Genomic DNA, 26,061 nt, shown 5'->3' with positions numbered 1-26,061 from the left:
TTCTTATCAAAGGGGTGGTGAGGAACGTGCCCCTTTGCTAGTTTCCCTGCTAACCGATGAGCCAACCTGACACCAGTTCCCCCTATGACTGGCAATCTCCCTTCCCTGGGAGTGAAGACTGCCACCGTGTCCTGCCCACTGTAGGCCACACACAGTGGGGTGTTGCTCCAGGACCTTGCTTCAGACGTGTAAGCTCTCCCATCCATTAAACCATTGATGTCTCTGTCGCTGACTCTGGGCTCTTTCTTCGGTCTTAAAGCTGAGCCTTGTAGATCTGCAGGCTACAGCCCAATACAAGGTGAGAGTAGCAGGAAGTACAGCTGACCCTTGAACAACAGGGTGCACTGTGTGGGTCCAATTATATGGGGATGCTTTTCAATAGTAAGTACTACAGTGCTATATGATCTGCAATTGGTAGAACCCATGGATGTGGAGGACCTGAGGATGGTGTGGAAGGCTGACTGTAAGTTATGTGTGGATTTTCCTCTGTGCAGAGGGGTCCCCTAACCCACATGCGTTGTTCAGAGGTCAACTGTGCTTCTCTTCCCAGGTCTGAATTTCCGTTCTTTAGTGCAAGAGCTCAGGGGTCCTCACAGACCAATCTAAGCAACACCCTGGAGCCTTTGTCTCCTCACCTGCCAGCTGTTTCTTCAGCAGCTTCAGCTGTATCCGAGGCTGCATTCTTCCCACTGAGAGAGCTGGTCTTGACAAACGGCAGGCCCCTTGCACAGCCCAGCTCTGGCTGGTGCTCTCCTGGAAGTTTCTGTGCCACCAGCAGCTGCATGTTTCTCACGTAGCCAATAGCCACAGCCTCTTCGAAGGTGTCTTGAATCTCAGCCTTGGGGAAAGAAGCCTCTCCTGAGTCCTCCACTCTTCATCAGCCTAGATGAGTGTTTTAGAGCCCACTAGGATGCAGGCGATGAACTCAAAGCAGTACTTCCCTCCATTATTGGAGTTTATAGCAGAGGTCAGCACTCTTTTTTGGTAAAAGGCCAAATAGTAAATATTTCAGACTTTGTGGGCCACATATGGCGTCTGTTGCACATTCTTCTTCATTTTTTTAAAACAACCTTTAAAATTAAAAAAAAAAAAAAGGCTCAGGGGCCATAGTTTGCTGACCCCTAAATTTAGAGGATGAATAGATTCTCACTTTTTTTAACTAGATGAGTTTAACCTAAAAAGACCTAAAACAGTGAGAATGTTAGATTTATCATAGACTTGCATAACAATTCACCCCAAAACTAAGTAGCTTAAAATGAAAATAATTTGTTAACTTCCCTGGTTTCTGTGTGGCAGGAATTGAGGAGCAGTTTGGACGGGCAGTTCTAGCTCAGCGTCTCCCGTGAGGTTGCAGGTCTGCTGGAGCCGCCGTCACCTGAAGGCTCACGTGTCTGGCTGTTGGCTGGAGGCCTCAGTTCCTTTTCACATTGGCCTCTCCGCTGGGTTTCTTAGACATTCTCATCATGTGCTGCTGGCTTCCCCTAGAGAGAGTGAATCCAAGAGACTAGGCAGAAGCTACAGTGCCTTTTATGTGTCAGAATTCACACACCATCACTTCTGTGGTATTGTGTTGGCCACTCAGGTCAGCCCTAATTCAGTGGAGGGCATTACACAAGGGTGTGAATGCTAGGTTGTAGGGATTTGGGGGGACCATTTTGGAAGCTGGCTACCACAAGACTTTTACATGTAATTGTTTTTAAGTGTATTCAGTAATGCTTACTAAGTTAATGGTGTTGACAAGTAGAGAATCTTGCAAACCCAACTCTATTTAGCAATTCAATTAATGAAATAATGTATAATTAACACACAATTACATATAAACAGCAGCTTCTAAAATGCTTAATTTTGATAGACTTATGCACAGTAAAAATGCTCTCTACTATCCATTTAATCAAATTCCTCTTAACCAAATCCCACTTATACTTATTCCTTCCATCTGTAAAACATACAGGCATGCTTAATTCTTAAGGCTGTTCCCGTCAATTGTTTGTTTTTTTGTTTTTTTTTTTTTGCGGTACGCGGGCCTCTCACTGTTGTGGCCTCTCCCGTTGCGGAGCACAGGCTCCGGATGCACAGGCTCAGCAGCCATGGCTCACGGGCCCAGCCTCTCCGCGGCATGTGGGATCTTCCTGGACCGGGGCACGAACCCGTGTCCCCTGCATCGGCAGGCGGACTCTCTACCACTGCGCCACCAGGGAAGCCCTGTTCCCGTCAATTGAATTGCTGACTTACCAAGAATTAACTGTTGGTTCCCAAGCATGTTTATTAGTTGTATTTGTTATTGTAATTATGTACTTTAAATGTACATAAACCAAAGAAATATAACTATAAGCGTTATCTCTATGAAAATTAAGTGAAATACTTGGGACAATTTGATGAATACGAGTTACTCAAATCTCTTGTTGAGTTAGACGTTGGCAAGCCAACAGTGAAAGCCTAGGAACAAAAATCATGAAAATCTAGAAAAACTCTGAACTCAGATTGCTTCTGAGGGGTCTTAAAGGTCTTTCTCTAAAGAAACAGAAACTGGAGGTGTCAGATGGTATCTTATGGATACGGTTTTTGCAGAATACAATCAATGGATTCCCTCTCAAAGGAAGGAATTTAACCTTACAACAAAATCTTGGCAAATGATTGAACACTTATTTGGCTTGGGTTAAAATTAAAATGTTTAAGGTATGTTTGTATTATTTAACATCTTTCCTCTCTACAAACTACTACTTGTGATTTCACTCGATAAGAGGAACAACACCCCAGCCCCCCCATCTTAAACTAGAAAGGACTCTGGAAATGTGTAGTCTGGAGACTTATAACTTATGTTCCAGAGGGACCTACGGGCTTGGAAAATATCTCTGGGGCTACATATTACGGGAGGCAAAAGTGGTGGGATGGGTTAGGGAGAGTCACAGGGTCGTCCGGTCACTGGGGCTGTGGTCTTCCAGAGCAGTTTCTCATGTGTCTATTTTATATATTCCTCCCGGGTAGAAATAGATTTGGACGTTAAAGGGTTTCACATTTTAAAAAAAAATTTGAAACCACTTCTCTATTTAACTTATTAATTATACCCTTGAACAGGTCTTGGAAGAAGTTTTGGGATTTGCCCAAGAGAACATAGCTAGAGTGAATCAGAGAAAGAACCAATCAGATAAAAGCCTTAGTGAGCTGATGCCCCTACGTTACTTTCCTGCTTCACTAACTCTGTCTCCGTGATAGATTAAGCAGTTTCTGAGATAATTCTTTTTTTTTTTTTTTGCCATTCTTTCCTTTACAGGCCTCTTAACCTTATATTGCATTTAAATAAACTTTAACTGCATCTTGCTAAATTCAAAATGTAAGAAGTCTAACGAGCTTTTATATACTGAAATAGTGAACCTCTATTGTTAAAAATGATGCTGTTTTGACCTATGACGGATCAAAAGGAAACTCAATTCTATTTTATTAAATACTTTATTTCATCTTTTCCTGCATCAAACCCATCAGTTCTCTGTTCTCCATTCCCTCACTGTGTGAGTGCCTGCTTCCCATGTTAGGTACCTTCTCCCAGGCCTTTCCTCCTTTACACTTATATCTGTCTTCTAGGCCTAGCATATTCAATGAATGGTTTTTCTCCTCTGAAAGACTGTTGCGCATGTAATCTGCCCCATGCCCCTTAGCAACCAGTTACACACTGTTTTTTCCTTCTGAGGTTATGTTTTCTTCACAGCCAGAGGGCTGGCTTCTTGAGGGCACAGACAGTGTTCTGTCCCTCCTGTGGTCCTAAACTCATATTCCCTCTGCCATTATGTGTTGGGCTAACTGTCATTGGATTGCATATTATGGTTTCACTGAACCACCTTAAAAAATAATCATCTTTTCTAGATTTAATTAGATTTTTGTGTCGGTTTCCTTTCTGCTTTCTTTCTTTCCTAAAATAAATTACTAGATGCCAGTAGACCTAAAAGAGCATCTTGCCATAAGATGTGTTCTGCTGTATAGTTATTTTCAGGGGTGACTCACTAAGTAGTGATGATATTTTTAGTTGCTTTTCATTTTTGATCCCCTTGGAGTCTTCTGTCATTGCCAGTTTCTGTTTCAGCACCATCTTGATAGGTGTCAGGGTGTGGTGGCCAAGTGAATGTCAGGCCCTGAGGCTGATACTCCAAACTAATGATGGAGGCAGTAAGATGTGAGGTTAGAAAGCAGAGCTGTAAGAGGCAGACATAAAATAGAAATGCATACATTGTATTTTAGGAAGGAGTCCAAAATGAAATATATAATTATAAATTCATAACATTAGAAATGACAGAAGCAAAGAAATACCTGTTAAAGTTTAAATCATCCTGGCTTTCAGTTGAAGTCTTTTGTTTTGCATTTATTTGAATAGAACATAATATTTTACAAGAAATTTTTAAAAGAAACTGTAACTATGTCATTAAATACACCTGCAGTGGAATAGATTGAAAGCATCTTGTGTGTTGGTTTGCAGGACTTGAGTGGAGTTGCCAGCGGTGCTACCCCATGGGGCCCCCAGCCTTCTATCATTTCAGACACCCAGGCATCAAAGCCAGGAAGACGACTTGATTAGCTCCATCTGGCTAAGCCTCTCAAGTCTTGATTCTCTTCCTTTGAGAGAATTCTTGACAATAATTAGCCTAGATAAGCAGCAAAAAATTGGTAAATGTCCTTATCTGAAAGGCACCTCCCATGTAAAGTTTTTCTTCCTAAATGATTTCTTTCTCTGGGGCTCTATTATACTTTATTTGTTCTCTCCATTACTATACTTACTCTCATTATTCCTGTACTAAATCTGTTATTGTAAAGACTTATCACAAAGGAGAATTTAAATCTCAGTTCAGGAGTCCAGTTCAGATTTAGCTGAGAATCTTGAACAATAACATGCATATAGGAAGTGCATCGTGCATAAATTAAATGCATTTTCACAGAGTGATCATACCTATGCTATTAAAACCAGATCAAGAAACAGAATATTACCAGCACCCTAGAAGCCCCCTTATGCTCCCTTTTAGTCACTGCATAAACCCTGAATTATAACCACCATCCTGCCTTCTAACACCATAGATTACTTTTCCCTGTTTTTGAAATTTATATAAACGGAATCTTAGAGCATATACTCTTTTGTACCATTTCGCTTAGAATATTTGTGAGATTCATCCATGTTGTTGCATTGCTATAATATTCCATCTGATGAATATACCTCCATTTATTCATTGTACTGATGATGGAGATTTCTGTAGTTTCCAGTGTTTGCTTATTATAGAGAGCGCTTCTATGAATGTTCTTACGTTTGTCTTTTGAGCACATGTGCGATTATTTCTCTTGGCTTATATCCAGGAGTGGAATTGCATGTATGTATTTGGAGATACTGCCAGTTTTCAAAGTTGTAGTTTACACACTCACCAGCAGTGTTTGAGAATTCCAGTTTGAACACAGATTTAGCCTCAGTCAGATTCCTGGCATGGGAATCTGATCGGCCCAACTTGGAGCAGATGTCTATTCAGTTGTGATGAAGGGACTGGGGCTCACATATTACAGACCTGGTTTGGGGCATCCTATCATTGCTACACTCTAGGTAGAATGAGAGGCAGTTTTTAGAAAATGGGAGATTGTATGAGCTAGGTAGATATCCTAAAAGATTTCATCATGTATACAAATTAAATGCATGAAGAGAGGCTCTGAATTGGGGATACATATAGCTTTGAATCATCAGGAAAATATTGTAGTTGAAGCCATGTGACTAGGCGAGACTCCCCAAAGAGAATTCATAGAGTGAGGTGAGAGAGGGTAGCATATAGTGGAACTCTGGGAAGCACCAGCATTTAAAGGATGACAAGACAAAGACGCTCTAAAGGAGGCTGACTGAGAGGATGTGACCGGAGATCTAAGGGAACATGGTATCATGGAAGCCAAAAAAGAGAATGTTTCAAGGAGTGATCAAGAGTGACGATTGCTTCTGTGAAGTCAGTGACTAAGGAGTTTTCATTTGCCTCAGAGACAAGGAGAGCAGTAGCCTTCTGTAATAATTTCAGTGAAACAATGAAACAAAAGCCAGGTTGCAGTAGGTAGAGAATGAGTGAAAGCTGAAGAAGTGTAAGACAGCAGATGTGACCAACCCTTTCTACTCAGCTAAGAAGGGAAAAGGTGGATGGAGATGGAGGGAAGACAGTCAGAAGGTAGGAGAGGCTTGAGCAGGCTTACCTGCTGATGATCTAATTGGGAAAAGTGAGGTCTCTAGTGTAGCAGGAAGGGATGGAATCCCAAGCTCAGGGGAAATGTGTTAGCCTTAGGGGGACACAGAAAGACTTCATCCCTGTAACACTAAGAAGGCAGGGAAGGATGGCTGGATTGGTGCAGAAGTTTGAAGGAGTTTGGTCACTCGGCACATAGCAGGTACTCAGTAAATGTTTGCTGAATTAACTGTTGACTGGAAGACTCCATACTTTCAGACATTGTGTACTGCGGTTTCATTTATCAGTTTCCTAAACATGCAGATCTCCGGTGCAAAGAGGTCTGCTGCACAGCTTCTGTCACTCCTGGGAGCAGTCACTTCCACGTCCCCCATAGCAGAGTGTGTGAGAGCCTGGAATTCTGTGCTTGCTAAAGAAATCCTGATATGTTCCCTTTATATAGCACCCGTTTGTTTCCCATTATGGAACTATCACTTTTGTCATAGAGAGATCTTCAAGTACTTTTGCAATATATGAAGTTGTGACTATAAACAAATATGTGTGTATGGGTACACGATCTACTGATATCTATGGGATACAACTGAACAGTCCCTGAAAAGAAGCAATAATAATGGAGTTTACACTTGTGGCTGTGGAAAGGGCAAATTGTAGCACCGCATTATTGTTGAAAGCCTCATACTGAGACTAGTGTCACATGGAGTGCTTTTGTAGTAATTAAAGTCCTTCTAAAAATGCTTATATTTGGAAGTACTCTGATTTTGTTTTTCTGTATCAGTGTATCACGGTTGCCTTTCAGCTAAGAAATTTAAATATAAACTGCTACTCCCTGATTTATATTCATTATGCAAGTTAGACTAGTTCCTGCTGTTGTCCATTATACATCAGTATCTCTTCTTCACCCCACGTCAAAAAGTTGTTTCCTTTTATCATAAATGGGTGTTGAATTTTGTCAAAGGCTTTTTCTGCATCTATTGGGATGATCATATGGTTTTTATCCTTCAGTTTGTTAATATGGTATATCACATTGATTTGCGTATTGAAGAATCAACATTGTGACAATGACTATACTATCCAAAGCAATCTACAGATTCAATGCAATCCCTATCAAACGACCAATGGCGTTTTTCACAGAACTAGAACAAAAAATTTCACAATTTGTATGGAAACAAAAAAGACCCCGAATAGCCAAAGCAATCTTGAGAAAGAAAAACGGAGCGGGAGGAATCAGGCTCCCTGACTTCAGACTATACTACAAAGCTACAGTAATCAAGACAGTATGGTACTGGCACAAAAACAAAAATATACATCAATGGAACAGGATAGAAAGCCCAGAGATAAACCCATACACATATGGTCACCTTATCTTTGATAAAGGAGGCAAGAGTGTACAATGGAGAAAAGGCAGCCTCTTCAATAAGTGGTGCTGGGAAAACTGGACAGCTACATGTAAAAGTATGAAATTAGAACACTCCCTAACACCATACACAAAAATAAACTCAAAATGGATTAAAAACCTAAATTTAAGGTCAGACACTATAAAACTCTTAGAGAAAAACATAGGCAGAACACTCTATGACATACATCACAGCAAGATCCTTTTTGACCCATCTCCTAGAGAAATGGAAATTAAAACAAAAATAAACAAATGGGACCTAATGAAACTTCAAAGCTTTTGCACAGCAAAGGAAACCATAAACAAGACGAAAAGACAGCCTTCAGAATGGGATAAAATATTTGTAAATGAATCAACTGACAAAGGATTAATCCCCCAAATATACAAGCAGCTCATGCAGCTCAACATCAAAAAACAAAAAGAAGCAACCCAATCCAAAAATGGGCAGAGGACCTAAATTGACATTTCTTCAAAGAAGATATACAGATTGCCAACAAACATATGAAAGGATGCTCAACATCACTAATCATTAGAGAAATGCAAATCAAAACTACAATGTGGTATCACCTCACACCGGTCAGAATGGCCATCATTAAAAAATCTACAAACAATAAATGCTGGAGAGGGTGTGGAGAAAAGGGAACCCTCTTGCACTGTTGGTGGGAATGTAAATTGATACAGACACTATGGAGGACAGTATGGAGGTTCCTTAAAAAACTAAAAATAGAACTACCATATAACCCAGCAATCCCACTACTGGGCATATAGCCTGAGAAAACCATAATTCAAAAAGAGTCATGTACCACAATGTTCATTGCAGCGCTATTTACAATAGCCAGGAGATGGAAGCAACCTAAGTGTCCACTGATAGATGAATGGATAAAGAAGATGTGGCACATATATACAATGGAATATTACTCAGCCATAAAAAGAAACAAAATTGAGTTATTTGTGGTGAGGTGGATGGACCTAGAGTCTGTCATACAGAGTGAAGGGAGTCAGAAAGAGAAAAACAAATACCGTATGCTAACACATATATATGGGATCTAAAAACAAAAATGGTTCTGAAGAACCTAGGGGCAGGACAGGAATAAAGACGCAGATGTAGAGAATGGACTTGAGGATATGGGGAGGGGGAAGGGTAAGCTGGGAAGAAGTGAGAGAGTGGCATGGACATATATACACTACCAAATGTAAAACAGATAGCTAATGGGAAGCAGCTGCATAGCACAGGGAGATCAGCTCAGTGCTTTGTGTCCACTTAGAGGGGTGGGGTAGGGAAGGTGGGAGAGAGACGCAAGAGGGAGGCGATATGGGGATATACGTATACATATAGCTGGTTCACTTTGTTATACAGCAGCAACTAACGCAACATTGTAAAGCAGTTATGCTCCAATACAGATGTTAAAAATAAATAAATAAATAAAATGTGTTGGTTACTCTTAAAAAAAAAGTTGTTTCCTCTTCTAAGTCAGGCTGCTGCATCTTTTTCCTTTTCAAATGAGCTAGACTTCTTTTTAGGCCATATTTTCTACTTCTTGATACTTGACATTTTCTTAATGCATCTAGAATATAAGGTTGGAGCACAAAAAAACTTCTATTGCTACCTTAAAGAGATGAAAACAGTAAATGTTTTTTTTTTTTTTTAACTGAAAGGTTGGAGCACAAGAAGCTGCTATTGCTACTTTAAAGGGATGAAAACAGTGAATTTTTTTTTTTCTTTTTGCAGTACGCGGGCCTCTCACTGTTGCGGCCTCTCCCGTTGCGGAGCACAGGCTCCGGACGCGCAGGCTCAGCGGCCATGGCTCACGCGCGCAGCCGCTCCGCGGCACGTGGGATCTTCCCGGACCGGGGCACGAACCCTTGTCCCCTGCATCGGCAGGCGGACTCTCAACCACTGCGCCGCCAGGGAAGCCCAGTGAATTTTTTTTAAACTGATTTTTTCCTTTAGTCACACTCCCCGATGTATTTTTAGTGAAATGGCATGTAGTAGAGTTATTGTGATATACTCTCTACTAAAATAATTGATTGTTAACATCCAAGAGAAGCAGTATTACTCAAATTTGACTGTATAGGTCAGTTTATTTTACAAGTAACTGATGCTGTCCTGGAAATGTGAGCCCCTGACTGGGTTAGTACAATGGCTGATAGACTTCTCAAGATGGGTCATAAGCAGGATGTAAATTGAAAGGAGGAGCTGGGTTTGGGTTGAGTCAGTCTTGAAATTAATTCTGCATGTGTGGTGGGTTTGTGTAAGATTTTCAGAATGGTCTTTTAATAATATCCTTCTGAGGAAGGGTTGTTGTAGGATAAATATGATAATTTCTCCTTTAAGCTTTACTGACATATGTCAGAAGGATGCCAATTCCCTAAGTAATCATAGTTTCCCAGTGGCATGCAAAAAATGTTTGACCCCTTGTTAATAGGTCACTTCTCTCTATAAATGGTAATCTTGGTGTTTGTCTAAACCTATTGTTTTTTGCACTGTTTTATTTTGAAACAATTGTAAACTTGTAGAAAAGTTGTATGAATGCTTTGTTTCTGAACAATTTGAGAATAAAGTTGTTGACATGATGCCATTCCCTCTCAAGCGCAAGAACATTCTCCAACTTAACCATAAAAGGCCATCAAAATCAGAAAACTAACATTACCACTATCTTAATTCTTAGACTGTGTGCAAATTTTGCCAGTTTTCCCAATAATGTTCTCTATCGCAAAAAGTTCAGAGTCACAGTTGTATTTAGTTGTCTTATCTCCAATCTGGAACTGTATCACATTCTTTCCTTGACTTTCAACGATTTTGACTCTTTCGAAGATTACAGTTACTTTGTAGAATGTCTCTGTTTGGGTTTGTCTGGTGTTCCCTTGGGGTTTGATTCAGGTTATACATCTTTGTCAGGAATATCACAGAAGTGTTGCGTGTATTCTTTCTCATTGCATGATGTCAGTTTTCCCCCTGACTGATAGTGTGCACTTTGATCACTTGATTGAGGCGGTGTCTGCCGGACTTCTTCCCTTTGCAGTTACCATTTTCCCTTTGGTATTAATGCTTTTGTGTGGAGGCACATTAAAACCTTGTAAACGTCTTGTTCCTTATCAAACTTTAAATTCATTTATTTACTTCATTATATCAGAGTGGGCTCATGGTTTCCTGTTTTCTTCAATGGATTATAATCTGTTACTATCAGTATTTGTTTTACTGCCCAAATCGTTCCAGATTTCATCATTGAGACTCCCTTCAAGCTGACTGGTGTGTCCTTTTGCTATGTCTCCCATCACTCATTGAGCACTTCCTTGCTTTCCAGGCTCATCTTGTCCTTTCCATGCCCCAGCCCTGGAATTAGCTATTTCTTCAAGGAGCTCTGGTTCCCTTTGGATAAGAATTGTATTTAGAAGCCAAGAACGGGATGCCACATATGCTCATTATTGGGAGTTACTGTTCACAGTCCCCTTCAAACAATTTTTACATATATTTTTTAATATAAAAATATAAATATATAAAATTTAAATCTTTGTCATTTATATACACATATACATTCAATCTTTTTTGAAGTACTATATTTATTTTGGTTTTATTTATTTATATTTTTACATATTAAAAACCATGAATTCATACCAATACTTCCAATTTCATTCCAGTACTACAGGGTTCATTCCAGTTTTCTCACTTTCCATAGTGTAGCTCCCTTCTTTGACAGAATAAGTCTGGCTTCCATTATTCTTGATATTTTTGCTTATTTGGTAAGTTTTCTGGTTATGTGACAGCCTCTCATCTCTGCCACTAGTCCTTTCCTGCATAGATGACTTCCTTACCCAATTTGGGCTCCGCAACACCTGCTTCTGAGCCTACCTTCCATGTGGATTCCCTCTTCACTCCCATTCAGGTTCTGCTACCCCCCCCCCACTAATCCCCCTTACGCTCTGTGGACAGCCTCCTTGCCATGCTTAGGCTCCGACACACCCATGCCAGCTGCCGCTCTGCGTGGACGCCCTCTAGCCACGCTTGGATTCAGACTCCCCACTTAGGGCCACTCCTCTCCCCTTGAGGACCCTTCTCAGAATGAATCTTTAAATTAAATAGACTGAATCCCAAGCAGGAAAATGAAATTAGATCTGTACCTGACACACTTCGGGGAAACTGTAGAACCCCAGAAGTAGAAAGATGGAAGAAAATCTTTCAGAAAGTCTTAAATTTACAGAAGATGTGATAATAGAGGGCAGAAGGCAAAGGAATGTCTTCAAAGTTCTGAGGGGAAGTAACAGCTTGGAACTTATATCCAGTAAACTGTTATTTTCAACAGCATTAAGTTTAAGAGATTAAAAGATTCTTACTGAAAATTCTTCTCAGGAAGCATGAAATCGAACACATCAATAAACAGGATGTAAGAAGAAATGGAGAGCAAAATATTTGGAAAACTTACAGATGAATCTAAGAAACAATCACTATATAAAACAACATGAGATGCTAATTTGGGGGTTCTAAAAAAATAAGGTCAAAATAATCCATTCTTAATTGTGACTGATACTGTCTAAGATCCTGTTGTTGTTCAGCCGTAGGGTAGAGAAATTAACTTTACACACTAAGCCAAGTAAGAATGTCTCAGAATATAAACGGCAAACACTAAAAGGATAGAAGAAAAATACAAAACCCATATACTTCCAAACCAATAAAGAGAGATAATGGAGTCTAAAGAAACAGTTAAATTATTAGGAGATAAGAAAGAAGAAGGAAGCAAAAGAAAATCAGGGTAAACAGAAAGCACAAAATAAGATGACAGATATCCAAATTTATCTGAACTACAATAAATGTAAACAGATTAAACTCAATAGGAAAAGGACAGAAATTGAATTTATAACATAGACTGAGGGTTTACTACTCATACATACGCTCTCAGTGAACACACTAATCAAAGTTCTAGTGAGCAAAATTTAACATGGAAGGAATAAGAATGCAGAAGAAATGTTGAACAAGGAAATGGGTAAAATACAAGCATAAAAAAAGAATGAAACTCAGTCATTTTAAACCATATTTTATGTACCACCTACAGTGGAGTTCTGTGGAATGTTTGAAGCAAGCAGATAAACTCCTTGGTTACATAATTGTTTTGCTTTGAAGCTTATCCTTGGGTTCATTAGTTTTCCACCCTGTGGTGCATCATGATTTTTTGTAGAACCTCACACTGAGCTCCAAGCTTTCATGATTTCTTTTTGCTTCTCTGGACAAAAACAAAAATCAAACTCCTATATAGCAACTCTCTTTTGATGTTCTCTTCTGACTTGTCTCTAGATTTATATTTTAAATCTGCCCAACAAAAATTGCATTTTGTAGCACACACTAGGCAGTTGTCCTAATTAATACTCCAGTCTCTTTCAGGTACTACATGAATCATCACTGTTAAAATAAATTTTTCTTTTTGATCTGAGCAGACCGAGAAGAGTAGTTAATATGCAACATGATTGAAACAAAAGAAACAGGAATAACAGCATATAGCACTTGGCTAGCAACCAATGATAACTTTCACTTACTGACTAGATTCTCAGCCAGGCCACATGTTTTTTTTTTTTTTTTTGCGGTACGCGGGCCTCTCACTGTTGTGGCCTCTCCTGTTGCAGAGCACAGGCTCCAGACGCGCAGGCTCAGCGGCCATGGCTCATGGGCCTAGCCGCTCCACGGCATTTGGGATCTTCCCGGACCGGGGCACGAACCCGTGTCCCCTGCATTGGCAGGTGGATTCTCAACCGCTGGGCCACCAGGGAAGCCCAAGGCCACATTTATATCACTCTAACCACTTGGCATTTAAGCCAGTGATCCTTCGTTTTCTGGACTGACCTCAGCAGGACCCCTGAAATTACATTTGTGTGTGTGTGTGTATGTGTATGTATATGTATATGTATCCCTCCCTCCCTCCCTCCTTCCCTTCGCTCCTTCTTTCCTCCTTTCTTCATTCAACAAAGAAATGCTTTTGAGAGCAAAATTCTAAAGAAGGATTACAACCCAGAGAGAAGATACTAGACTAATTTGCTTGTCCTACTCTAGTCTGTTACAAAACATATTGAAATAGTAGAGTATACTGACTGAAACGTAAATTATTTACAATTAATAAATTGGTTTCAACATCATTGCATGAATGCAGTTTCTTAAGATTTGTTTGTAATAGAAGTACCTAGTATTTTATCCTTCTGGTTCAGATCACTTGTACCTGGGAGCCTTCTTTACATGGGTTTCAACAGTGTGGAGCTGGTTTTAACAGGTGTTTCTATCTTCCCAGGATCCCTTCTTTACTCTTCATCTGGAAATAGAGCCCATTGCTCCCCACAGGTGTGGGCACAGTGTGTGATAGCCTGAGCCAGGTTCCCTTTTCCCACAGGGTGACTGTACAGCAAAGCAGTTTAAAGAGTCGGGGCTCCTAACAGCTTGACAGTGTGCTCACTTATCAGCTGTGTGACTTTAGACAGAGTACTTAATCTCCCTGTGCTCAGTATCCTGATCATTGAAAGGTGGGAAATAACCTGCACACAAATGTTTATAGAAGCTTTATTCATAATTGCCAAATTCATAATTGGAAGCATTCAAGTTAAGTTAGTCAATAGATAAATTGTGGTACATCCAGACAAAGGAATATTAAAGCACTAAAAAGAAATGAGCAATATAGACAATAATGTGTTATTATCACTGAACTTGCTAGGAGACTATATCTTAATTATTCCCACCACAAAAAAGAAATGATACTTATGTGATGTGATAGAGATGCTAACTATCGCTACAGTGGCAATCATATTACAGTGTATAAATGCATCAAATCAACATGCTGTACACTTAAATTTACAGAATGTTGTATGTCAAATATATTTAAATAAAAAATTATAAAGAACAAAGAAATGAGCCATCAAGCTATGAAAGGACATGGAACAATCTTAAATGTGTATTACTAAGTGGAAGGAGCCAATCTGAAAAGGCTACATACTATATGATTCCAACTACGTGACATTCTCGAAAAGGCAAAACTATGGAGACAGTAAAAGGATCTGTGGTGGCCAGGGGTTAGAGAGGAGCGAGGGATGAGATGAATAGGCAGAGCAGAGGATTTTTAGGACAGTGAAGCTACTCCCTGTGATACTACGATGGTGGATGTGTCAAAACCCATAGAATGTACAACACCAAGAGTGAACCCTAATATAAACTACGAACTTTGGGTGATAAAGGTGTTCAATATAGGTTCATGGATTGTAACAGATGTACCACTCTGGTGCTGGATGAAAGGCCAGGAGTATATGAGAACTCTGTACTCTCTGCTCAATTTTATTGCTCTAAAACTGAGCTTAAAAAAAAAAAGTCGGGAAGAGGCATGCTGGATTAGTCCCACAGGCTCTCGTTTACCAACTCCAGTTCTCCAGTGACTTCCTATTATATCAATGTTCAGTTAAGTGGTAAGTGAGCAATAAATACATTTGAATGGAAAAAAGATGGGAAGTAATAGTATGTAGCTCATGCGGTTTCTATAAAGATTAAGTAAGATACTGCATGTAAAACATTTAGTTATGCAAAACGGGAGAAGAGCATCCTAAACACAGAACAGCGTGTTATGCCCCTGAGATTTGAGAAACTTGTCATGTTCTAGGAATCGAGGGATGACAGTAGGATCAGAGTAAGCAAAGCAAGGAAGAAGGGGGAAATGAGATGAGATTGGCAAGACAAGCAGTGTCTAGGTCATGTAGCATCTCATTGGCCGTGATAAGCTTTTATTCTGTTCAAGTGTGAAGGGGAATCCATTGAAGAATTTTAAGCAGAGGAATGTGGTGATACTATTTACATCTTAAGAAGATCACTTTTGATGCGTTGAGGAGGGTAGCATGGAGGAGAGCAAGGGTAGAAGCAAATGAACAAGTTTGGAAACTGCTGCAGTAGATAAGGGTGGCCTGGACTGGAGCATTAACAATAAAAATGGAGAGAAATGGATGAACTATGTAGGTAGAATGGATGGGTGGCTGGAATTGATGGAGTCAAGAATGACTCCTGGCTTTGACTTCAACAGCCACGGAGGTGATGGGTCAGTTATTACAGGGAAAGATGAACCAGAGGAAGGGGTTTCAGGGGGAAATCAAGACTTTTGTTCCGGATAAATTCACTTTCAAATGTATGTGATTATGTGAGGGGAGGTGTTAGTCAAGTATTGGATGTCCTAGTCTGGACCTCAGGAGGGGTCTGGCTACGCGGTTGCGGGGCTGGAGATAGAAGCCTCTTGGTAGTGTGTTGGGGTTTTTTTTATTATTATTATTGAGGTATAGTTGTTGTACAATATTATATAAGTTTCAGGTGTACAACATAGTGATTCAAAATTTTTAAAGGTTATACTCTGGTTATAGTTATTATCAAATATTGGCTATATTCCCTGTGCTGTACAACACATCTTTGTAACTTATTTATTTTATACATAATAGTTTGTACATCTTAAGATAGGTTGTTACCCCTGTCTTGCCTGCCCCACCCCCGTTGGTACTTTGTTTGACTGAATGGGAACCTTAAACTTGTACGGTGCTGTAAGTCTCAATAAAACTGGAAGAAAAACAGTTTTTTAAAGAGTGAATGGGAGTTGAAGATGAACCAGTGTAGACAAAATGAAAAGTTTGGCCAAGGAGGACATACAAATGGGCCAGAAGCTGGGGGGATATGTGGTTATTAGAAGGTTTGGAACTTTCTAAAGATGAGAGATATTATAGCATATTTGCTGATTGTATTGAACCTGTAGAGTGTGAGAGGCAGTGATTAAGAGGGAGTTAGGATTCTGAGAAAGCTTTGCTAGGTATAAGATGGAGAACACCTGAGGAGGGATTGACCTTTGAAAATGAAGGTCACTTGACTGCAGTAGGAGGGAAGGAAGCAATGGTGGGGACAGACAGAGTTCTGTAGGTTTTATGGTGGGAAGACGAGAGCACTAAGTGTAAGAGTTGGCCACACAGGGTGGGTACACTGGGCAGGGCTTTCCAGGCAGGGATGGGAATAAGTGTGAAGGCAAGGAAGCATGAACAGTGTGCCGTATTCGAGAAAGGGCAATACGCTCTGCATATCTGAAATAGAGGGTTGGGAGGGGGCCGGTGCTGGTCATGATAAGGGGAGGCGGGATAAGCGGACAAGAATCAGCTCGTGGAAAGCTTTCTTTGGAGTTGTTTCCCTTTGCAGTAGAGAACAAATAGAGGTTTTTAAATCTAGAAATAGTTTGACTTTATGTAATTTTAGAAAATTGGAGTAGATCTTAATCTGGAACAGATTGGTGGGAGAGGCCAGTTAGGAAGCTGTTACAGTGATCTGGGTGAGATGATGAGGAACTAAACTAGAGCAGTGGAGGTGGGGACAGACGCAAGAGGATGGGTTTGAGAGCGCTGTAAGAAGTAGAACTAGGGCTTCCCTGGTGGCGCAGTGGTTGAGAGTCCGCCTGCCGATGCAGGGCACACGGGTTCGTGCCCCGGTCCGGGAAGATCCCACGTGCCGTGGAGCGGCTGGGCCCGTGAGCCATGGCCGCTGAGCCTGCACATCCGGAGCCTGTGCTCCGCAACAGGAGAGGCCACAACAGTGAGAGGCCCGCGTACCGCAAAAACAAAACAAAACAAAACAAAAAAAACCAGTAGGCCCTAGTGACAGTTCAGTTGTAACTACTGGTCTACCAGCTATTTTATGGAATATTAGTTGCTTAGGATAACTCTCTAATTATCTGCGCCTCTAATCTAATGACTAGTAATTAGTGGTGTGAGTCCATCAAGGAGAAGATCAGGTCTATGGAGGAACAAGAAAGAGTTTTGTTCAGGAGGTACTGAGCTTGAGGTGCCTGCGGGCTGTCCCAGTGAAGATGTCTGGTAAGCCTGTCTGAGGATGAGCCTCTAGGGGGAAGTTTGTTGCTCCAGGGATGCTCAACCGGGTCTGTTATTGTTTGATTCTGAATCTTATGAAGATTTGCCTCTTTGGGTTCAGATGAATAATTTGGGTGTTCCACTGAGTAAAACATGAAAGAAAGAAAATATTCCCCCCAAAGTTTGATAATACGTTATCAGGATCCTAAAACTATTACTACTTTATGATCCAGTCATTCTGGAATCTACCCTAAAGAAAAAAAAATGCAAACAAAGAACTTCCCTGGTGGTGCAGTGGTTAAGAATCCACCTGCCAATACAGGGGACACGGGTTCGAGCCCTGGTCCGGGAAGATCCCACATGCCACAGAGCAACTAAGCCTGTGCGCCACAACTACTGAGCCTGTGCTCTGGAGTCCACAAGCCACAGCTACTGAGCACACGTGCCACAACTACTGAAGCCCATGCGCCTAGAGCCCATGCTCTGCAACAAGAGAAGCCACCGCAATGAGAAGCCTGCACGCTGCAACGAAGAGTAGCCTCCTCTCGCTGCAACTAGAGAAAGCCTGCACACAGCAACGAAGACCCGATGCATCCAAAAATAAAAATAAATCAATAAATAAATTTATATTAAAAAATGCAAACAGATTTACGTGCAAAGATGTTTTGAATCGGTTTAGTTGTAATGGTGAAAGCGAAATACAATATACATAGAAAATAAACTAGAAGGTATACGTCAGTGTTAACTGATAATTCTAGATGATGGCCTTATTGATGACTTTTATTTTCTTCTTTTTGTGAGTCTGTGATTTATAGATTTTTCTAAAATGAGCATGCATTCCTCTCTGACACAGAAAAAAAATTCGTAGAAATGGTATATAAAATGGAAATGTCCAACAATAGGTATATAAATAATAAATTCTGTTACATCTGTAGGATAAGTGGCTATGGAGCAGTTTAAATTATTTTGTTTATGAAAGTTTTTAATGAAGTAAGAAAATGCTTATAAAACATTAATGATCAGCTCTCAACTCTATGATTATATGAGCATATATATCTATGGAAAGGCTGGCATAAGTCAGGGGTTGGTGGAATTGTGGATGCTCATTTTCTCTATTTTCCAAGTTTCCACAATGAGCTTTTATTACATTTTTCATCTTTTTGAAAAATTTTCTGGTTTCTATAGGGTTTTTTGCTTCTTTTTTCTACTTTCCTTGAAAAAGCTTGTTCTATCCTTTTTCCTTTTCTACCACTGTAGAAACTGTACTTTGAATGGTTTCCTTTAAGTGTTTAATATACACATACTCAATTATAACTTTCCTAACAAAGTCTTAGGTTTCTCACCATCTTTGCCCTCCTCTGAACGTGACGAGGGTCTTCACAGGTTCTAAGAATCCACTGACTAGAGCATATGCCAAATCTTGTTTAGCTTTCCACTCATTTTAACACAAAACATGGCTTAAAATTTCTTACAACAAGTAATTTACCAACATATTTTACGGCTTTGGCTTCGTATTAGTTTCCTAGGGCTTCCATAACAAGAGTTCCTCAGATTCAGTAGCTTAAACAACAGACTGACTTTCTCACAATTCTGGAAGCCAGAAGTCCGAGGTAAAGGTGTTGGCAGGGTTGGTTTCTTCTGAGGCCTCTCTCCTTGGCTTGTGGACGGCTGCCTTCTCATTGTGTCCTCACAGGGTTTTCCTCTGTGTGCGCACGTGTCTGTGTCCAAATCTCCTCTTTTTATAAGGACACCAGTCACATCGGATTAGCGCCCACACTCATGACCTCATTTTAACTTAATTACCTCTTTAAAATACAGTCACATTCTGAGGTCTTGGGGATTAGGACTCTGACATATGAATTTGGTGGGGAATTGGGGACACAACTCAGCCTGTAACTGTGTTCTCCTGCATCTGGGTTTAGTTCCCTTCTCTCTAGGAGGTTCCTTAGCAAAGATGTGTGGGAAAGAAACTATGATCTCTGTACATCTGAAAATATCTTCATTTCCTTCAACCTTAAGTAATGTTCCTAAATATAATGTTTTAGATTGATAGTTATTTTCCCTTAGCACCTTGAAGATATTCATACATTCATTTACCATGTATTTATTGAGCCCCTATAGTATGTCAGGTACTATACTATTCCAGGTGCTGGAACTACAGTAGTCAGCCAGAGAGTATGCTCTCTACAGGGACAAAATGAAATAGCGTTTGTACAGTTGTATGAAGATAAGTTTTCATTTCTCTTGGGTAAACAGCTAGGAGTGGTATTGCTGTGTCACATGGAAGTGCGTGTTTAGCTTTATAAAAAACTGCTAAAGGTTTTCCAGAATGGTTGTACCATTTTACATTCTTGCCAGCAGTGTATGAGATTGATTGATTTTTAAAGGTTTAAAGTTTCTGTATCTTTCTGTGTTGTACCTGGGTGAAATATTGTCTAATTCACTAGTTTTCTTTTCTATTGACTTTATCTAGTCTAGAATTTATTTAGTTCATTAAAGCTGGGTTTTTTACATGTATATAGATTTTCTCCATTTTTGCCTTAGAAATCCCTAATTAGTTGATCCAAGTTACTAATTTTTGTTTTATTTCTACCAGTTTAGTATCATAATTTCTTATTGATTTTCTGGAGGCTAATTCTCCTTTTTATCTCTTTGAAGACTCTAAATATAATTTGTGTTAAAGTCAGTTTTGGACGACTCTCTTATTTTTATTTTCCCTAAGTGGAATTAAGGGAAATCGTCTAAATAAATTTGTTGGTTCCTTCTTAGCATTTAATTTCTCATATAGTAAAATTCTGGATTACAGACTCTAAGTAGGAGTTTATTTTTCATTCTGTACTCACCCCTTTCTGGCTAGTAATTTTATATTGCCTCCAACCGGGCTTTTGTGGCCAGAGCTCAGAATTGGTTCTTGAAGTGCCACCTTAAGGTCCCTGTCCGGGGAGGTTGCTGTGATATTGGTGATATCACAGATCAAGTCATCAAATCACTGGAAAGCTTGGCTTGGTCTTGCCATGGGCTACTTTAGTCTGTCCTACCCAAAAAGAGTCAAACTCTTAGTTACTTCTTCTGTACTGGACTATTAACAGATAATTTTTGGGAAAAGGTAAAAATACGACTCTCATACAGTTATAAGAATGAACACGCATCAAAGAATGTATTTTACTCTTATGATATGAAGGAAACCAGGCAGATGTAATATCCAGTTAAAAGGAAAAATCAAAACAGCACAAATTTATATGGAGAAAAGAATGTTAAGATGAATGCAGGTAGAGATAAAACCAGTGTTTGGGTTAGTGTGGGGTGTCAATTACATCACTGCCAGATTGGACAAACGTGACATACCTGTCAATTACCTACAGCTCACAAGTAGTTCCAAAATGACTTCAAACCAGTGAACAGGACTAGAATGTGATAACTTGAAAAAGTGTGCTGTGCACTATGTACAACAGTCAAGACATGGAAACAGCCTGAGTGTCCATCGACAGAGGAATGGGTAAAGATGTGGTACATATATACAGTGGAATATTACTCAGACATTTCTCCAAAGAAGATATACAGATGGCCAAGAGGCACATGAAAAGATGCTTAACATCACTAGTTATTAGAGAAATGCAAGTCAAAACTACAGTGAGATATCACCTCACACCAGTCAGAATGGCCATCATCAAAAAAGCTGCAAACAATAAATGCTGGAGAGGGCATGGGGAAAACGGAACCCTCCTACACTGTTGGTAGGAATGTAAATTGGTACAGCCACTATGGAGAACAGTATGGAGGTTCCTTAAAAAACTAAAAATAGAGCCAGCATATGATCCAGCAATCCCAGTCTTGGGTATACGTCCAGAGGAAAACATGGTTCGGAAGGATACATGCACCTCAATGTTCATTGCCACTGTTTACAACAGCCAAGACATGGAAGCAACCTGAATGTCCACTGACAGATAAGTAGGTACATATATACGATGAAATATTACTCAGCCATTAAAAAGAATGAAATAATGCCATTTGCAGCAAAATGGATGGACCTGGAGGTTATCATACTAAGTGAAGTAAGTCAGACAGAGAGAGGCAAATATCATAAGATATTGCTTACATGTGGAATCTAATAAAGAAAAGATACAAATGAACTTATCTACAAAACAGAAACAGACTCACAGACTTAGAGAATGAATTATCAAATTTATCATCACCAGGGGAAGGGTGGGGGGAAGAGGTAGATTGAGAGTTTGGGATTGACATGTACACACTGCTGTATTTAAAATAAAATGCCTTTCCTGAAAAGAAAAAAGTCTACAAATAACAAGTGCTGGAGAGGGTGTGGAGAAAAGGGAACCCTCCTACACTGCTGGTGGGAATGTAAGTTGGTAAAGCCACTGTGGAGAACAGTATGGAGGTTCTTCAGAAAACTAAAAATAGAATTACCATATGATCCAGCAATCCCACTCCTGGGCATATATCCAGATGAAATTATAAGTCAAAAAGATACATGCACCCCTATGTTCATAGCAGCACTATTCACAATAGCCAAGACATGGAAACAACCTAAATGTCCATCAACAGATGAATGGATAAAGAAGATGTGGTGCATATGCACAGTGGAATACCACTCAGCCATAAAAAATGAAATAATGCCGTTTGCAGAAACAATGGATACAGCTAGAGATTATCATACTAAGTGAAGTAAGTCAGAAAGAGAAAGACAAATACCGTATGATATCACTTATATGTGGAATGAACATATATGTGGAATGAACATTCTTTCCTTGCACTTTCCTTTCTGCCAAACTCGTCCCCTTCTTTTTCTCACAACCTGTTTCTTCCCGAACCCTCTGCCTGTCAAAGATCATGGCAGCTGGTATGTCTTGAAGCTGGAATTCCAGCTTGGTTCTGATAGCAAAGCCTGTGTGCCCTTCGCACTCAACCATCATGACTCTGCAGGAAGACTTAGGAAATGGCCTTTGAGCTGGGCCTGGAGGGAATGACAGGGTTTGTTAAGCAGAAGTGGATAAAGAAGGCGAGACTTTAATACATCGGTAGCACACAGCTCGTCTGCCTGGGGCCTAAGCTCCTGCCGTAAGAGAACAGTAAGTGGTGGAGCTGTGGAGGGGAGGTGGCCTATACTGCTCATGTGAGGCGCATAGACCCTACCTTATACTTGCTTGACGCTTTGTTTGTTTAATTTTTATATCTGCTCTGCAAGATAGATGTTGTTATCCCCACCTAACCCTTCAGAGAACAAAAGCACAGTCCTGTGACTTATCTGTGATCTCCAGCTCTTAAGTGGCTAAACTGAGTTTAGAACTCCGGGGTCACTGTTCTTTCTACTTTATATAACCTGTTGAAGTCCCTGGGGTTTTAAGCAGGGTGTGAAGTGATTAGAATTGTATTTAGGAAAAAGATGTGATAAAAGAGAAGCCTGAGTCACCTTTTGACCTGATACTGAATATCATTTGAAGGCAGTAACCCTTGTCCCAGCAGTAAAATTTAGAGTTCAAAGTGATTCTATGCAGAAGATTAGAAATAGTGCCCTGAAGGCCTCAGAGGGTCTGCTAGAACCCAGCTACTCAAAAGGGTGACCTTCACACCTGTAACTTCAGTATAACCCTGGGGCTTATTAAAAATGCAAATTCTCATACCCCTACCTCAGACTTACTAGATCAAAAATCTAGTAAAGGTGGAGTCCAGGAAGCTGTGTTTTTAACAAGCCCTGTCTATTTAGCAGTGGACAGTATTGTAGTAGCCAGGTGATTCTTAGGTATGCAAAAGCTTGAGAAAGCTTTAATATTCTTCCCTGGCCACTCTGCCTTCTTTCAACATTTCCTGATTGTCAAGTGGTTGCCTCTAAAATGATAATAGTAGTAGAGAAACTTCATCAGCACATTAAATGGTAAGTACTTTATGAGCAGGAATTATCATCTTTGGCATCTAGGAATTTGACTTATAAACTGTCTTTAGCATTATATAAACTCTAGCATAAATTTTAACTCAACGTGTAAAGGTGGCGGTATATGGGAAAAAGTTTGGAAGGATACACACCAAACCACTGTTAAAGAAGAAGTTATTCATGACACTTGTTAAGGAATGTAAGGTAGACTTTATTCTGGGGGACTGCTACAGTGGGGTTTTGAAATAGGGGAGAGAGATTGGGCTCATCCCTTTCACAACTGGGAACAGTGGGGATTTATATCCAACGAGCAGAGTTGGAGGGGCAGTGGATGGGAATACTAAGAGGATGGAGTAATTCTTTGCTCACCTGACCTAGCAGGATTCTTGTTGAAGACAGACTAGGGTGATCAGATAATACCTGGGAAATAGTGGAGGATGAGGAATTTGATCAGACACTGAGGGTTGGGGAGTTCTGGCTAAACTAACTCAACAACATTCTTGCTAAAGCTGGCCTCCTGGAGGACATGCACAAGGATGGGGCTTAGTCAGGCTTAGAGGACACTGACTAAAGTTTGGTTGAGGAGGGAGTCTTTGTCACCACTGCCATGATTAATACAGGGCTTCTCTGGTGGAGCAGTGGTTAAGAATCCGCCTGCCAGTGCAGGGGACATGGGTTCGAGCCCTGGTCCGGGAAGATCCCACATGCCATGGAGCAACTTAAGCCCGTGCGCCACAACTACTGAGCCTGCGCTCTAGAGCCTGCGAGCCACAACTACTGAGCCTGTGCGCCTAGAGCCCGTGCTCCGCAACAAGAAGCCCGCGCACCGCAACGAAGAGTAGCCCCTGCTCGCCACAACTAGACAAAGCCCGTGCGCAGCAGCAAAGACCCAACACAGCCCCCCCCAAAAAATTAATTAATTAATTTTAAAAAACCCACCAATACAAACCCTAAAAATACATCCCATAGTAAGGTAGCCATTCAGATGTTCTAGACCCAGCAGTGCCGTCCAGTAGAACTTTCTGTGATGATGGAAATGATCTATTTCTGTGCTGTCCAATACGGTAGCTACTAGACCCAAGCTATAGAGCAGTTGAAATGTGGCAAAGGTGACTGACTGTGAGAAACTGAATTTTTAGTGTTATTTAATTTTAATTGATTTAACTTTAAATGGCTGCATGTGACTAGTGGCTCCCATATGGGACAACACAGTCAGAAAGGTCTAGTGAGCTTCTCTAAGGGCTTACCTGGGTATGTGTGGGACGCTGAAGTTTTCGTCATGCTTGCCATACACCGTTAAAACAGTCTTCAAGTACAGACACTTATTTCAGCTTTCCCACTTTTCCTAAAAGAAAAAAAAATCCTTTTTTTCTTACAGGTTTTGTGTGTGAAACTGTGTGGAAATCTGAAATTGTATCAGTCAAATCTTTATGGTACAGTGGTGCCATCTGACGGTAAGTTTTCTTATCACTTCTTTGATTCCCCATGCTAATTTATTTCCAGTCTTCCAAATAAAGTGAGAAGTGTGAGTTTTGAGCAAAACAGACTTTTCTTGTATTGCCCCTCCCACCCCACCTTGGAGTTCAGTTCCTTCCTTTTCTGCTCCCATAAGATCTCTGATGTCTTTTGGCAAACTCCCACTCCAACAATCAAAGGAGTTACAGATGACTTAGAAGCAGTTTCTGCCCTCAATAAATTTTTACCTGGGAATACTCTAAGCAGATAATTATAATAAAGTGTGATACATGCTTAATAAAATGTTATAGAATGGTGGGGAATATGTAAACTAGTATAATGAAGGCACTGTGGGCGTGATGTAAATGATTATAGGCATTCAGAGGGTTATGAATTCTATATTTAGGCATCCCTTGTAGAATTTTTGTAGTTAATAATCTTTTAATAATAATTTTAAGTTATTTTTAAAGGAAATATTATCCATCCTCTATTACCATCTTTTTTTTTCTTAACAGAAATCACAATTAATTATAAACATGGCCTTCCCTTGATAACACTTACTTTGCCGTCCAGAAAAGAGCGCTGTCAGTTTGTAGTCAAACCAATGTTATCAACGGTTGGTTCATTCCTTCAGGACCTACAAAATGAAGATAAAGGTATCAAAACGGCTGCCATCCTCACAGCAGGTATATATATGTTTTCTTCAACTTTGTCTTTTTCTCTTCTTCTGAACCTTTGTTTCGGTTCTTTACTTTTCTAGAAACTTGATTCTTTAATTCATTATAAATGGTTGGCAGTTCCTGAGTCCTTCACTTTTGAACATCAGTAATATAAAAAAAAATTAACCCTATTGAATAAAAAAGAAATGGAATAAGTTTATGCATGTTTTGGTTACTTATTTCATAAACTTAGCCCCCAGATTTTTCTCTGAGAAAATTTTAATGACACAGTCATTAGTGTCTAATTTTCTGTAAGAAATTTGAATAATTAGAAAATGAAATGCAGGCTCAATGATTGAAATAGCCAGTGAATAACTAAAATACACAAATAGTTCATTAACCTTTGTTATAAAGCAGTTATAGTCTAGCGTGTTTTTTGACGAATTAGTTCTCAGGAAGGTATGTGTGTGTGTGTGTGTGTGTGTGTGTGTGTGTGTGTATATATATATAGTTTAATACCAGCAGAGGTGGTTAATCACATAGACATTTAAAATTTAGGATATAGCTTTTATGTTTTCATGGTCTGAGGACATAAAAGGACGTCCTCCTGCCCCTAAAAGAGAATAAAGAATTCTTTAC

General features: G+C 40.0%; 1 protein-coding gene across 1 annotated transcript in view; it reads left to right on the top strand.

Annotated features, from left to right (window-relative positions):
* The window catches only part of MCUB (mitochondrial calcium uniporter dominant negative subunit beta), a 91,917-nt gene that overhangs the window by 47,040 nt on the left and 18,816 nt on the right, over positions 1 to 26,061 (top strand). Inside the window, 2 exon segments of the mRNA XM_022567118.2 lie at positions 24,687 to 24,762; positions 25,279 to 25,449. Of these exon segments, the coding sequence (XP_022422826.2) occupies positions 24,687 to 24,762; positions 25,279 to 25,449 (247 nt within the window).

The sequence above is a fragment of the Delphinapterus leucas genome, chromosome 5 (assembly GCF_059928025.1).
Source record: "Delphinapterus leucas isolate spDelLeu-1000000601 "Yukka" chromosome 5, BTC_Dleu_Yukka2, whole genome shotgun sequence".
Taxonomy (NCBI): Eukaryota; Metazoa; Chordata; class Mammalia; order Artiodactyla; family Monodontidae; genus Delphinapterus; species Delphinapterus leucas.
The sequence above is the reverse complement of the archived record's forward strand: the minus strand, read 5'-3'. Positions and strand labels throughout refer to the sequence as shown.